Source organism: Bufo bufo, chromosome 4 (genome assembly GCF_905171765.1).
Source record: "Bufo bufo chromosome 4, aBufBuf1.1, whole genome shotgun sequence".
Taxonomy (NCBI): Eukaryota; Metazoa; Chordata; class Amphibia; order Anura; family Bufonidae; genus Bufo; species Bufo bufo.
In genome coordinates, this window is record NC_053392.1 from 348,450,910 (window position 1) to 348,464,298 (window position 13,389).

Below are 13,389 nucleotides of genomic sequence, written 5' to 3' on the forward strand. Positions count from 1 at the left end.
GCATTTGTCAGACGGATCAGTCTGACAAATGCCATCAGTTTTCATACGGAATCCTCTGCCGCAAGTGTGAAAGTACCCTAAGAAATAACTATAATCCTGCTCAAGCACTGAGATTTTTAAATAGTGTCACAGTCTATTAGAAATAGTAAATCAATAATCAATAAGGTCAATTTTAAAGGAGCGTTAACAAAAGTTGTGTTTTAATTAGCAGGACATAAAAAGGACAACATATGGTCTAAAGACCAGGTGTTTTGAGTATGACTATGTTGTCATCTTACACACTGGTCAACAGTAGCAAGAAATTGGACAATCCGTTTAAAGACAGGGCAGTATGGTTTCTATAGTTAATCAAAAGAGGTTTGTTTTTATTACTTTAATTTAGTGTACATGGACAAATTTATGTTTTTAAAATCATCATATAAACCCCAGGAATGAACCTTATGAATTACAATTAAATTTTCCTTCATTTACCTGTGGACAAAATGCAGTTTCTCCAGATATTCACAGCCTCTGGAAATATCCAGCGACATGTCCAGAAGATGCACAGTTGGCAACAATGTATCTTGAACCTATAAGACATATAACTATAAACTTAAAAATCTAGATTATGTTGGAAACTCAATGTTACCAACTTTCCATGTCAGCCTTTACATGTGATTTATGAATGTAATTCTGACTTGAATGTTTTAGGAGTTTGCCAAGTTTATCGTCATTAAATTTTGGGCATCATGACAGCAGTACATCATGCTATGTTTACTCACATTACATATAAGAACGACTCAGGGTGAGAAGACAAACAAACCCTTGACCATGAGTGGACTGGAAACTTAAAGCAGCTCTGGAAAAAAAACCTAAAAGTGGCCCCATGTTGTAAGCAGCTCCAAAGTGACAGAAGGCGCCAAGACAAGTAGGTGGGGACTAGAAATTATCGAATTTTAAAAAAATGCGATTCGCGGGTTCGCTGAATTTTTTCTCTGTGAATTACGTTTAAAAAAGTCTATTTCCTGGCTGCAGAGAGCCTTTATGGTGGTGTAGAACACTGTGCCTTGCAGTAACACGCATAGGGAGTCTGCTTTGGTAGTGAAATAATACTGTGAGTCCGTATGACATGTAGATGACAGGCGTCGCTCTACGAATCACTGCACACTTCACTTATTTGGGCAGTCACGGGGCCAAAACTGACCCAATAACTCAAGTATGAACTCAGCCTTACAGGTCGATGTTAACGCCAAGAAGAAGAGCACTCCTTTTACACCGTCGGCAGCTGATTCCAAATAGATGTCAACAGAATCTGTTTAATTAAACTCTTATACAAGTAGAGACCCCCTGACAGAGTGGAGAGGATCCTGTCTGTGGAGTATACGCCTTCACTCGGTCAGCATTTGCTCAATAATCCATCAGTATTGCTAATGCCAAAAAGAACTGGAGTGGATCTAAAACAGAGATGACACCTGGATGGAATATTTGCATGTCTTCTGTGTTTTGTACTTCTCCTGCTTTTGGCTACCAAATCATAAGCCAATTCTGATGGGACCATACAGGCCTTACAGCTGCTACACAGACAGGATCCGTTGTGCGTCTCATTTTTCCTTCCTTCTGACAGATCAGAAGAAAGGTCAAATAAACGATGATGTCAGCCAGGCCGAAAGCCAAAATAGTGGACCATTCAGGAAGTGGGGAGGATGGAAACAGCATGAGAAGTCCACAGAGTGGACCTATGACATAGTGGTAAAGTGGAAGCAGCATGAAGAGACCACAGAGTGGCCCAATAACAGGGTCTGGAGGTGGAAGCAGTACAAGGAGGCCACCGAGTAGCACAATGACAGAGTCTAAAGTTGGCAGCATCAGAAGAAGGCCACCGAGTAGCACAATGACAAAGTCTGGAGTTGGCAGCAGTATGAGGCAGCCACCAAGTGGCACAATGACAGAATCTGGAGGTGGCGGCAGCAGCAAGGGCATCAGGAGAAGGCCACCTAGTAGCACAATAACAGAGTCTGTAGGAGGCGGTAACAGCAGCAACATCAGGCGAAGGCCACAAAGTGGCACAAAGATAGAGTCTGGAGGTGGCAGCAGTATGAGGAGGCCACCGAGTGGCACATTGACAGAGTCTGGAGGTGGCGGCAGCAGCAGCATCAGGAGAAGGACACCGAGGGGCATAATGACAGTCTGAAGTTGACAGCAGTATGAGGAGGCCACCGAGCGGCACAATGACAGAGTCTGGAGCTGGCAGCAGCAGCATCAGGAGAAGGCAACTGAGTGGCACAATGACAGAGTCTGGAGATGGCAGCAGCATCAGGATACCACAGAGTGGCAAGGTGACATAGTGTGGAGATGGCAGAAGCAGCAGGATACAACAGAGTGGCAAGGTGACATTGTGTGGATATGGCAGCAGCAGCATCAGTATATCATAGAGTGGCAAGGTGACATAGTGTGGAGATGGCAGCAGGATTCCACGCAGTGGCAAGGTGACATAGTGTGGATATGACAGCAGTAGCATCAGGATATCACAGAGTGGCAAGGTGACATGGTGTGGAGATGGCAGCAGCAGCAGCATGATGCCACAGAGTGGAAAGGTGGCATAGTGTGGAGATGGCATCAGCAGCAGCAGGATAACAGAGTGGCAAAGTCACATATTGTGGAGATGGCAGCAACAGCAGCAGGATACCACAGAGTGGCAAGGTGACATAGTGTGTATATGGCAGCAGCAGGAGGATACCACAGAGTGGCAAAGTGACAAAGTGTAGAGATGGAAGAAGCAGCAGCAGGATACCACAGAGTGGCAAGGTGACATAGTGTGGATATGGCAGCAGCAGTAAAAGGATACCACAGAGTGTCAAGGTGACATAGTGTGGAGATGGCAGCAGGATACTACAGAGTGGCAAGGTGACAATGTGGAGATGGCATCAGCAGCAGGATACCACAGAGTGTCAAGGTGACATAGCGTGAAGATTGCAGCAGCAGCAGCAGCTTCAGGATACCACAGAGTAGCAAGGTGACATAGTGTGGAGATGGCAGCAGCAGCATCAGGATACCACAGAGTAGCAATGTGACATAGTGTGGAGATGGCAGCAGCAGCAGGATACCATAGAGTGATAAGGTGACATAGTGTGGAGATGGCATCAGCAGCAGCAGGATACCACAGAGTAGCAAGGTAAAATAGTGTGGAGATGGCAGCAGCAGGATACCGCCGAGTGGCAAGGTGACATAGTGTGGATATGGCAGCAGCAGCACCAGTATATCATTGAGTGGCAAGGTGACATAGTGTGGAGATGGCAGCAGGATACCACACAGTGGCAATGTGATATAGTGTGGATATGGCAGCAGCAGCATCAGAATACTAAAGAGTGGCAAGGTGACATAGTGTGGAGATGGCAGCAGCATCAGGATACCTCAAAGTGGCAAGGTAACATATTGTGTAGATGACAGCAGCAGCAGGATACCACAGAGTGTCAAGGTGACATAGTGTGGAGATGGCAGCAGGATACCACAGAGTGGCAAGGTGACATAATGTGGAGATGGCATCAGTAGCAGGATACCATAGAGTGGCAAGGTGACATAGTGTGGAGATGGCAGCAGCATCAGGATACCACAGAGTGGCAAGGTGACATAGTGTGAAGATGGCAACAGCAGCAGTATCAAGATACCAGAGAGTGCCAAGGTGACATAGTGTGGAGATGGCAGCAGCAGCAGGATACCACAGAGTAGGAAGGTGACATAGTGTGGAGATGGGAGCAGCAGCAGGATACCACAGAGTAGAAAGGTGACATAGTGGGGAGATGGCAGCAGCAGGATACCACAGAGTGGCAAGTTGACATGGTGTGGGGATGGCAGCAGGATACCACAGAGTGGCAAGTTGACATGGTGTGGGGATGGCAGCAGGATACCACAGAGTGGCAAGGGGACATAGTGTAGAGATAGTGTGGATAAGGCAGCAGCAGCATCAGGATACCACAGAGTGGCAAGGTGACATTGTTGAGATGGCAGCAGCATCAGGATACCACAGAGTGGCAAGGTGACATAGTATGGATATAGCAGCAGCATCAGGATATCACAGAGTGGCAAGGTGACATAGTGTGGAGATGGCAGCAGCAGCAGCATCATCAGGATACCACATAGTGGCAAGTTGACATAGTGTGGAGATGGCAGCAGCAGCATCAGGATACCACAGAGTGGCAAGGTGACATAGTGTGGAGATGGCAGCATCAGCATCAGGAGACCATAAAGTGACCCGGTGACAGTGTGAGGCTGTGGGTGGCAATACCAGTACTCGCTGACAAAGGTGGGTGAAAGAAGGATCACTTGGCATCAGATGTGTGGCAACAGGCAGGTGGCAGCATCAGAGTAGTAGCTGAGGCAGGTAGCCAGAAGAAACCGGTCTCTTTTTTCAAGGTTTGGGTGAGGCGCATGGATGATCTAATCAGATGCATCAGGCATTGGTGGGTGGCTGATCCACACCTGATTCATCTTGACAAAGGTCAGTCTCTCCACATTTTGGGTGGACTGGCGAGTTCTCATTGGGGTAACTAGGCCCCTACCGCACTAAACACCTGCTCTGATGCCACACTACTGGCCGGGCAGGACAGCTATTCCAGGGCAAACTCTGCTAGTTGCGGCCACAAATCCAGTTTGGCTGCCCAGTAGACCAGCGGATATGCAATTTGGGTTGGCAGGGTGCTGTCCAAGTATGCCACCACCTGCTGGTTCAGGTCCTGCTCCAGGTCTACCTGCTGCTGCTGGTGAGTAGTTTCTTCACTGAGGGTGAAGAAAGCTACTCATCAGCGACTATAGACTTAGGCTGCTGCTGATGGAGCTGGAACTGCTCCTGCCACCCCACCCCTCCCCAGCAGCCATGGCAGTGGAACGTGAGGGCAGAGGGCCCCCCGGTCAGACCTGCGAGAGGATGGACGATGGCGCAGATAGGCAACGGCCAACTGACTACATAGGATGTCTCTGTAGTAGTTCAGTTTGTACTCCCTCTCATTGGGTGTAAAAAAGGCCCCCATTCTGGACCGGTAGCGAGGGTCCAACAAGGTGGAGAGCCAGAAGTCATTCCTCTGCCGAATGGTGACAATTCGGTTATCACTACTCAAACAAGTGAGCATGCATCGGGCCATTTGTGCAAGTGACTCGGAGGAACTCCCTGCCTCTATCTCTACTGCATACTGCCACGGTGTGTCTGGGTCCTCTGTCTCGTCTTCCTCATCGCCCTGTAGCTCCTCTGGCTGCTTCTGCTCCTCCTATCCTGTCACCTGAGTAAAAAAAACACCCATTTCACTACACATTGCTTGTGCTCCAATGTCCCCCTCCCCCTTCTTCTCCTCTTCCAGTTCAGCCCCCACAGGGCTCATGTGGCCGTGAGATCTAGGCGCCACGTCTCCAGTCCCCTGACCAGCCATTGTTACCACCATCTGTTCCAGGAGATGAAGCAGTGGAATGACGTCGTTCATCCCGTAGTCCTGGTGACTGACAAATAACGTGGCGTCCTCAAAGGGCCTGAGTAAACGGCAGATGTCACGTATGAGCTACCACTGGCTGACATCGAAGTTACACAGGGGAGTACTCCTGTCCACTTGCATCATCAAGAAATCGTTGATGGCTTTTCTCTGTTCTTATAGTCGGTCCAACCTATGGAGGGTGGAATTCCAACAGGTGGAAAGTCGCATATCATCTTATGTTGGGGGATGCCGTTCTGCCGTTGCAGCTCAAGGAGGGTGTGCTTTGTGGTGTACGAGTAGCTGAAGTGCATGTAAAGTTTCCTGGCCATTTTTAGGATATCTTGCAGATGGGTGGAATACTTCAGGAACCGCTTGACAACCAAATTGAACACGTGTGCCATGCAGGGCGCATGGCTCAGCCTTTCTTGACGCAGCGCCGAAACTATGTTCTTCCCATTGTCGGTCACCATGGTTCCGATTTTCAGTTGTCGCGGAGAAAGCCAGGATTCGATTTCATGACGAAGGACACAGAGCAGTTTCTCCCCTGTGTGACTCCGTTCGTCCAGGGAAACGAGGTGCCGAATAGCGTGACATCGCCGTGCCCTGCACATGTGGTATGCTGGAGGGGCACTGTGACTTGTCCCTGCAGTGGTGGCTGAGGACATGGTGGAGGACGAGGAGGCAGAGGCGGACATTGTCGCAGGACCAACAGCGTGACACCGTGGATGCGGAAGCGGCGTGACCTGGCCAAGTTGCTGGTGTGGCTGTGCAGTAACCACATTCACCCAGTGGACCGTAAAGGACATGTTACTGTGCATGACCGTAGTTACAGCTCCACACGTCAGCACTGCCATGCACTTTGGCAGACAACGACAGGCTCAAGGACTGGCCCACCTTCTGTTCTACATATTTGTTCAGTGCTGGTACTGCCTTTTCGCAAAGAAATTACGGTTTGGGACTCTCCACCTCGGCTCAGCACAAGCCATCAGTTCTCTGAAAGGTGCAGGGTCCACCACTTGGAAAGGGAGGGACTTCAGCACCAGCAACTTGGACAGGAGCATGTTCAGCTTCTGTGCCGTTCGAGAGTGCACGCATACTGCTGTCTCTTAGCAATCGCTTCGGTGATCGATTGCTGATGGAATGACTGACGAGGAGTAGGAGGAGAACGAGTAGGAGCATCTGGACCAGCAGAAGATGGGAATGACAGACAGTTCCCTTCGGCTGAGGTAGTGGAGCTTTGATTGGCTGAAACCGGGTGCGTGCCACTGAGTGATGCCGGTTGCTGTGGCAGGCTGGACTACCACATCGGAGCCACTGTTCTCCCAGGCCACTTTATGGTGATGCTGCACATGTTAACGCAAGGTCGTGGTGCCAATATTGGCACCCTGGCCACGCTTCACCTTCTGCTCACATATTCTACATATGGCCATGTTAACCTCCTCCGGCTGCTTAACAAAATACTGCCACACCGCCGAGTAGGTGATTTTCCCCCCAACAGTCTGCACTGACTGACTGCTACTGCCCCTGCCTCTGTGAACCCCTGCACCACTACTTCCCGGGTAGGTAGGCTGCAGCGAATCAGGTGGTCTACTTCGGCACGTTTGGCTCCCTACCTCCCACTGCTGCCACCCTGCTGACTCCCAGCCATGCTACCACCTTGCTGGCTCAGACGCTGCCTCACAGGCAAGCTGCCACCCTCTTCTCCTGAAAATGATGCAGCCCCTTCTGCAGCCGGCTTTCAAGTGCGATCGGCTTCATCATCATCGAGTAGTGTCAGCATATCACTGATGTCCTCCTCAACGGTCTCTGGGTCAGGAGCCTGACCGCTCGCAACACCACCTCCCACGCCACTGTCCTCATCACTACTTGCCCGCCTAGCTGAGGAAGCAGCGGATGTCTCCTCCAGATCTTGGTTGGGCAGTAGCTGCTGACTGTCCTTTAGTAGCTCTTCCTCGCTGAAACATGGAGCTGAGCCAACAGCATATAATAATTCTCGCGGTGAGGGAACAGAAAAGGACAGAGGCAGGTTTAGGACAGGGCCTGCTCCCGGGCCATGCCAACTAAAGGTTATGTCTGACGAATCCATTGACTGTTGGCTGGGGTTGTCTGATGTCATTTGGGATGAAGTGGATGACCGGGTTAAACAATCAAGAACATCTGGGTTGCTGGTCAAGACACGACCGCTAGATGACACTGGGAGCTCAGGCCTCTCGTTGCGACTCCTGCTGCCACGCCCTCTTACTCTGCTGCGACCTCTGCCTGCACCAGAAACATTTAGGCCTCTGCCACTCCTCGGTGCATGGCCTGGCACTTCTCTGTCTGACCTACTTTTAGCTAAACGAAATAAACTAAAAGCAAATTAAAACACCCCTAAAAGCGACGAATATATTTTTATTTTTGTACTGAAATAGGCCACTAAACTCTTTCACCACATATAACTGCAGAAGTGAACTGAGAATATATTTTTCTTTTTGTACTGAAATAGGCCACAAAACGCTTTCGCCACAAATAACTGCAACAGTGAAGTGCGTTTCCACCCACCAGTGCCTGATGCATCTGTTTAGATCATCCATGCCGCCTCACCCAAACCTTGAAAAAAGAGACCAGTTTCTTCTGGCTACCTGCCTCAGCAACTACTCTGATGCTGCCACCCACCTGATGCCACACATCTGATGCCACCCATCTTTGTCAGCGGGTACTGGTATTGCCACCCACCGCCCCATCATCTCCACACTATGTCACCTTCACACTCTGTGGTCTCCTGATGCTGCTGCTGCCATCTCCACACTATGTCACCTTGCCACTCTGTGGTATCCTGATGCTGCAGCTGCCATATCCACCCTATGTCACCTTGCCACTCTGTGGTATCCTGATACTGCTGCTGCCATCTCCACACTGTGTCACCTTGCCATTCTGTGGTATCCTTCTGATGCTGCTGTTTCCACCTCCAGACTCTGTCATTGTGCCACTCTGTGGTCTCCTCATGCTGCCTCCACCTCCAGACTCGGTCATTGTGCCACTTGGTGGCCTCCTCATACGGCTGCCAACTCCAGACTTTGCCATTGCGCCACTCGGTGGCATCCTCATACTGCTATCAACTCCAGATTCTGTCATTGTGCCACTCGGTGGACTTCTCCTGATGCTGCCAATTCCAGACTCTGCCATTATGCCACTCGGTGGCCTTTTCCTGATGCTGCTGCAGCACCACCTCCAGACTCTGTCATTGTGCTACTCGGTGGCCTCCTCATACGGCTGCCAACTCCAGACTCTGTCATTGTGCCACTCGGTGGCCTCCTCATACTGCTGCCAACTCCAGACCCTGTCATTGGGCCACTCTGTGGTTTTCTCATGCTTCTTCCACCTCACCACTATGTCGTAGGTCCACTCTGTGGACTTCTCATGCTGTTCCCACCCTCCCCACTTCATGACTGGTCCACTATTTTGGCTTTTGGCCTGGCTGGCCTCATCATTTATTTGATCTTTCTTCTGATCTGTCAGAAGGAAGGAAAAATGAGACGCACAATCCCGTCTGTGTAGCAGTTGTAAGGCCTGTATGGTGCCATTAGAATTGGCTTATGATTTGGTAGCCAAAAGCAGGAGTGGGTACAAAACACAGAACACATGCAAATATTCCATTCACATCTCATCTGTTTTAGATCCACTCCTGTTTTTTTTTTGTTGCATTAGCAATACTGATGGATTATTGAGCAAATGCTGACCGAGTGAAGGCGTATGCTCCACAGACAGGATCCGTTTTCTGTGGGTTATTGTTCTGACGGATCAGAGGAAGGGCAAATTAATCAGTGACGTCAAAACAAACACTGCTGACACCCTCTCCACTCTGTCAGGGGGGCTCTACTCGTATAAGCGTTTAATAGAACAGGTTTTGTATACATCTATGTGGAATCAGCTGCTGACGGTGTAAAAGGAGTGTGCTTCTTCTTGGCGCTAACATCGACCTATAAAGCCTCATGCAGACGTCCGTGTTAGTTTTGGATCAGTGGTAATATGGACCATGTTCAATCCGTGTTTTCTCCCGTGACAGATCCGTGTTGGGTCCGTGGATCCGTTTTTTGCTGTCCGTGTTGCATCCATGTTTCACTAACACTCAACAGCTGAAAAATGATTTTCTAAGAATCTCTTATTAATGATCCGTGAAACGCGGATGCAACACGGATGGCATCCGTGGTTTTCACGGACCCATAGACTATAGTGGGCGTGATGGATCTATGAACACGGACAAAATAGAGCATGCATCCGTGGTAAAAAAAACGGACCCATGAACCGTGCTGAAACACTGATGTGTGAATAAACACATTAAAATGAATAGGGACGTGTGCTGTCCGTGGAGAACACGTACAGCACACATCCGTGAAACACTGACGTCTGCATGAAGCTTAAGGCTGAGTTCATACTTGAGTTATTTGGTCAGTTTTGGCCCCATGACTGCCCAAACAAGTGACGTATGCAGTGATTCTAAGAGCGACGCCTGTCATCTGCATGTCATACGGACTCACCACTATAAAGGCTCTCTGCAGCCAAGAAATAGACGTTTTTTAACATAATTCACTGCGAATAAATTCGGATCGAATATTTCCAAAACAATTCGGCGAACCGGCAAATCAAATGTTTTAAAAATTTGCTAATTTCTAGTCGTAATCTTACTGACCTGGAGAATGAAAAGCCCAAGTCAATTTTACCGCATAGGGAACACCATAAAAACAAAATCCGCAAACCTGTGGCAGTGTTATTTTTTTTCAAATTTCACCCCATTTGGATTTTTTTTTTTTTGCTGCTTCCCACTACATTGTATGGCATATTAAATGGTGGCATTAGAAAGTACAAACAAACCCTCATACAGCTATGTGAAGAGAAAAATAAAATAGTTATGGCTCCGGGAAGGCAGGGAGCAAAAAGCGAAAACGCAAAAACTGAAAATTGCTGCATCAAGAAGGGGTTAAAGCACCAGTTCTGCAAAATGACTAAATAGTATCTGGTCACTTAGGCCCAAATCACTGTGGTCATTAAGATGTTAATGGGAAAATTCTTTACATAGCGTATCCTAAAACACTTATAAAAATCTGCTTGATTTGTTTGTTACATGTAGAAGAAAGGAGTACAATGCTCATACTTACAACACTGTTTGTCCGAGCACCTCGCAAGTATGAAAGCAGATCCCCACCATCCATTAATTCCAGGATAATGTACTGAGGTTCATTATAAAGGCAGACTCCAAGAAGCTTTAAGATATTAGGATGATGAAACTGACTGTACATAACATAAGAAGCATAATTATGAGGCCATCACTATAAAATTGCATTAACTTGTTAACTCCACAGAGAAAATAATGGCAGAAACATATCTCTTATAATTATAAACCATCTGTCTACCTTTTTTACATATTTTTCTATAATCCAACAGTTTTATTTGGAGATAATTTGTCAGAAACGTGCAATAAATCTTTAAAGTGTTCTATACCAGGAAATTATTGTACTGCATTCACCAGATTAGACCATTGCAGAAGGGCTTTATAAAGAGCAGTACATGTTCCAAATTCATCTTATGAAAGTGCAACTCATAAATTGCTGAATGCCTAAACAAATTTGCAAACCTATTACCAAAACCACTTTCGATAAATTTCCCCCTATTATTCTTTCCATGTGTTGATGCCACACACCATAAACTTTAGCACTGAGAACCCAGAGCCATATATAGTGATGTCGCGAACATAAAATTTTCAGTTCGCGAACAGCGAACGAGAACTTCCGCAAATGTTCGCGAACTGGCGAACCGGGCGAACCGCCATAGACTTCAATAGACAGGCGAATTTTAAAACCCACAGGGACTCTTTCTGGCCACAATAGTGATGAGAAAGTTGTTTCAAGGGGTCTAACACCTGGACTGTGGCATGCCGGAGGGGGATCTATGGCAAAACTCCCATGGAAAATTACGTAGTGGACGCAGAGTCGGGTTTTAATCCATAAAGGGCATAAATCAACTAACATTCCTAAATTGTTTGGAATAACGTGCTTTAAAACATCCAGTGTGTGTATACGATCAGGTATGATGTTGTATCGATCAGGTAGTGTAAGGGTTACGCCCGCATCACAGACATTGACAGACCAAACTCCCCTTTTAATGCACCGCAAACAGTTCATTTGCACAACCGCAAACTCCCCATTTGCACAAGGTTGGATACCAAGCTAGCCACGTCCCGGTGATGTCATTGAAGGTTTCTTCCTCCACCCAGCCACGTACAACACCAAGGGTCCCCGAAAGGTCAATTGAATTGATTTTTCGAACGGGGAGATGGTTAAAAAAACGCTGGCTCCCTCCCCTTTGTTTTTATCCACGGTGACTGCGTCTGCGCCGTGCAATTTACTGTCACACCCGATATGAGTGGTATTTTCTGTAGTACTATTCTCATCAGTTTAATCCCTCTAACGTCCCCAATCTGGGTGCCATTTATTGAATAGATTTTTCGAACGGGGAGATGGTATCAGTGGTTGGCACTGGCAGTGGGCACACTACAGTCAGTAGAAGCGGGCCTGACACACACTGGCAGCAGGCAAGCAACTGAAATTACACTAAAGTGTAAAAATTAAATGCCTTATTTATCGGCAAGCTACTGTGCCACCCGGTATGAGTGGTTGGCACTGGCAGTGGGCACACTACAGTCAGTGGAAGAGGGCCTGACACACACTGGCAGCAGGCAAGCAACTGAATTTAGACTACTGTCTAAAAATTAAATGCCTTATTTATCGGCAAGCTACTGTGCCACCCGGTATCAGTGGTTGGCACTGGCAGTGGGCACACTACAGTCAGTGGAAGCGGGCCTGACACACACTGGCAGCAGGCAAGCAACTGAATTTAGACTACTGTCTAAAAATTAAATGCCTTATTTATCGGCAAGCTACTGTGCCACCCGGTATCAGTGGTTGGCACTGGCAGTGGGCACACTACAGTCAGTTGAAGTCGGCCTGACACACACTAGCAGCAGGCAAGCAGCTGAAATTACACTAAAGTGTAAAAATTAAATGCCTTTTTTATGCAAAGTCCTGTGCCAGCCGGTATGAGTGGTGGGCACTGGCAGTGGGCACACTACAGTCAGTTGAAGTCGGCCTGACACACACTGGCAGGCAACTAACCTTAGATTAAAGTGTAAAAATGAAGTGCCTTTTTTTTAAGCAAAGTCCTGTGCCAGCCGGTATGAGTGGTGGGCACTGGCAGTGGGCACACTACAGTCAGTGGAAGTCAGCCTGACACACACTGGCAGGCAACTAACCTTAGATTAAAGTGTAAAAATTAAGTGCCTATTTTTTAAGCAAAGTCCTGTGCCACTCGGGATGACAGGGGTGGGCACTGGCAGTGGGCACACTACAGTCAGTTGAAGTCGGCCTGACACACACTGGCAGGCAACTAACCTTAGATTAAAGTGTAAAAATGAAGTGCCTTTTTTTTAAGCAAAGTCCTGTGCCACACGGGATGACAGGGGTGGGCACTGGCAGTGGGCACACTACAGTCAGTTGAAGTCGGCCTGACACACACTAGCAGCAGGCAAGCAGCTGAAATTACACTAAAGTGTAAAAATTAAATGCCTTTTTTATGCAAAGTCCTGTGCCAGCCGGTATGAGTGGTGGGCACTGGCAGTGGGCACACTACAGTCAGTGGAAGTCAGCCTGACACACACTGGCAGGCAACTAACCTTAGATTAAAGTGTAAAAATTAAGTGCCTTTTTTTAAGCAAAGTCCTGTGCCACACGGAATGACAGGGGTGAGCACTGGCAGTGGGCACACTACAGTCTGTGGGCCTGCAGCTCCTCACACACAGGCAGGCCAGGCAACTGCAATATGTATATAAAGGGAAAAAAAAAAAGCAGACTAATGTTGCAGCCCTAAAAAGGGCTTTTTGGGGTGCTGTCAGGACGCTGTCCTTACAGCAGAGATCAGATGA

General features: G+C 48.0%; 1 protein-coding gene across 1 annotated transcript in view; it reads right to left on the minus strand.

Annotated features, from left to right (window-relative positions):
* ROS1 (ROS proto-oncogene 1, receptor tyrosine kinase) overlaps positions 1-13,389 on the minus strand; it is a 209,934-nt gene that overhangs the window by 22,079 nt on the left and 174,466 nt on the right. Inside the window, exons 35-36 of the mRNA XM_040430082.1 lie at positions 10,574-10,703; positions 472-569 (exon numbers count right to left, since the gene is read on the minus strand). Coding sequence (XP_040286016.1) covers positions 472-569; positions 10,574-10,703 — 228 coding nt within the window. The remainder of the gene's footprint in view (positions 1-471; positions 570-10,573; positions 10,704-13,389) is intronic.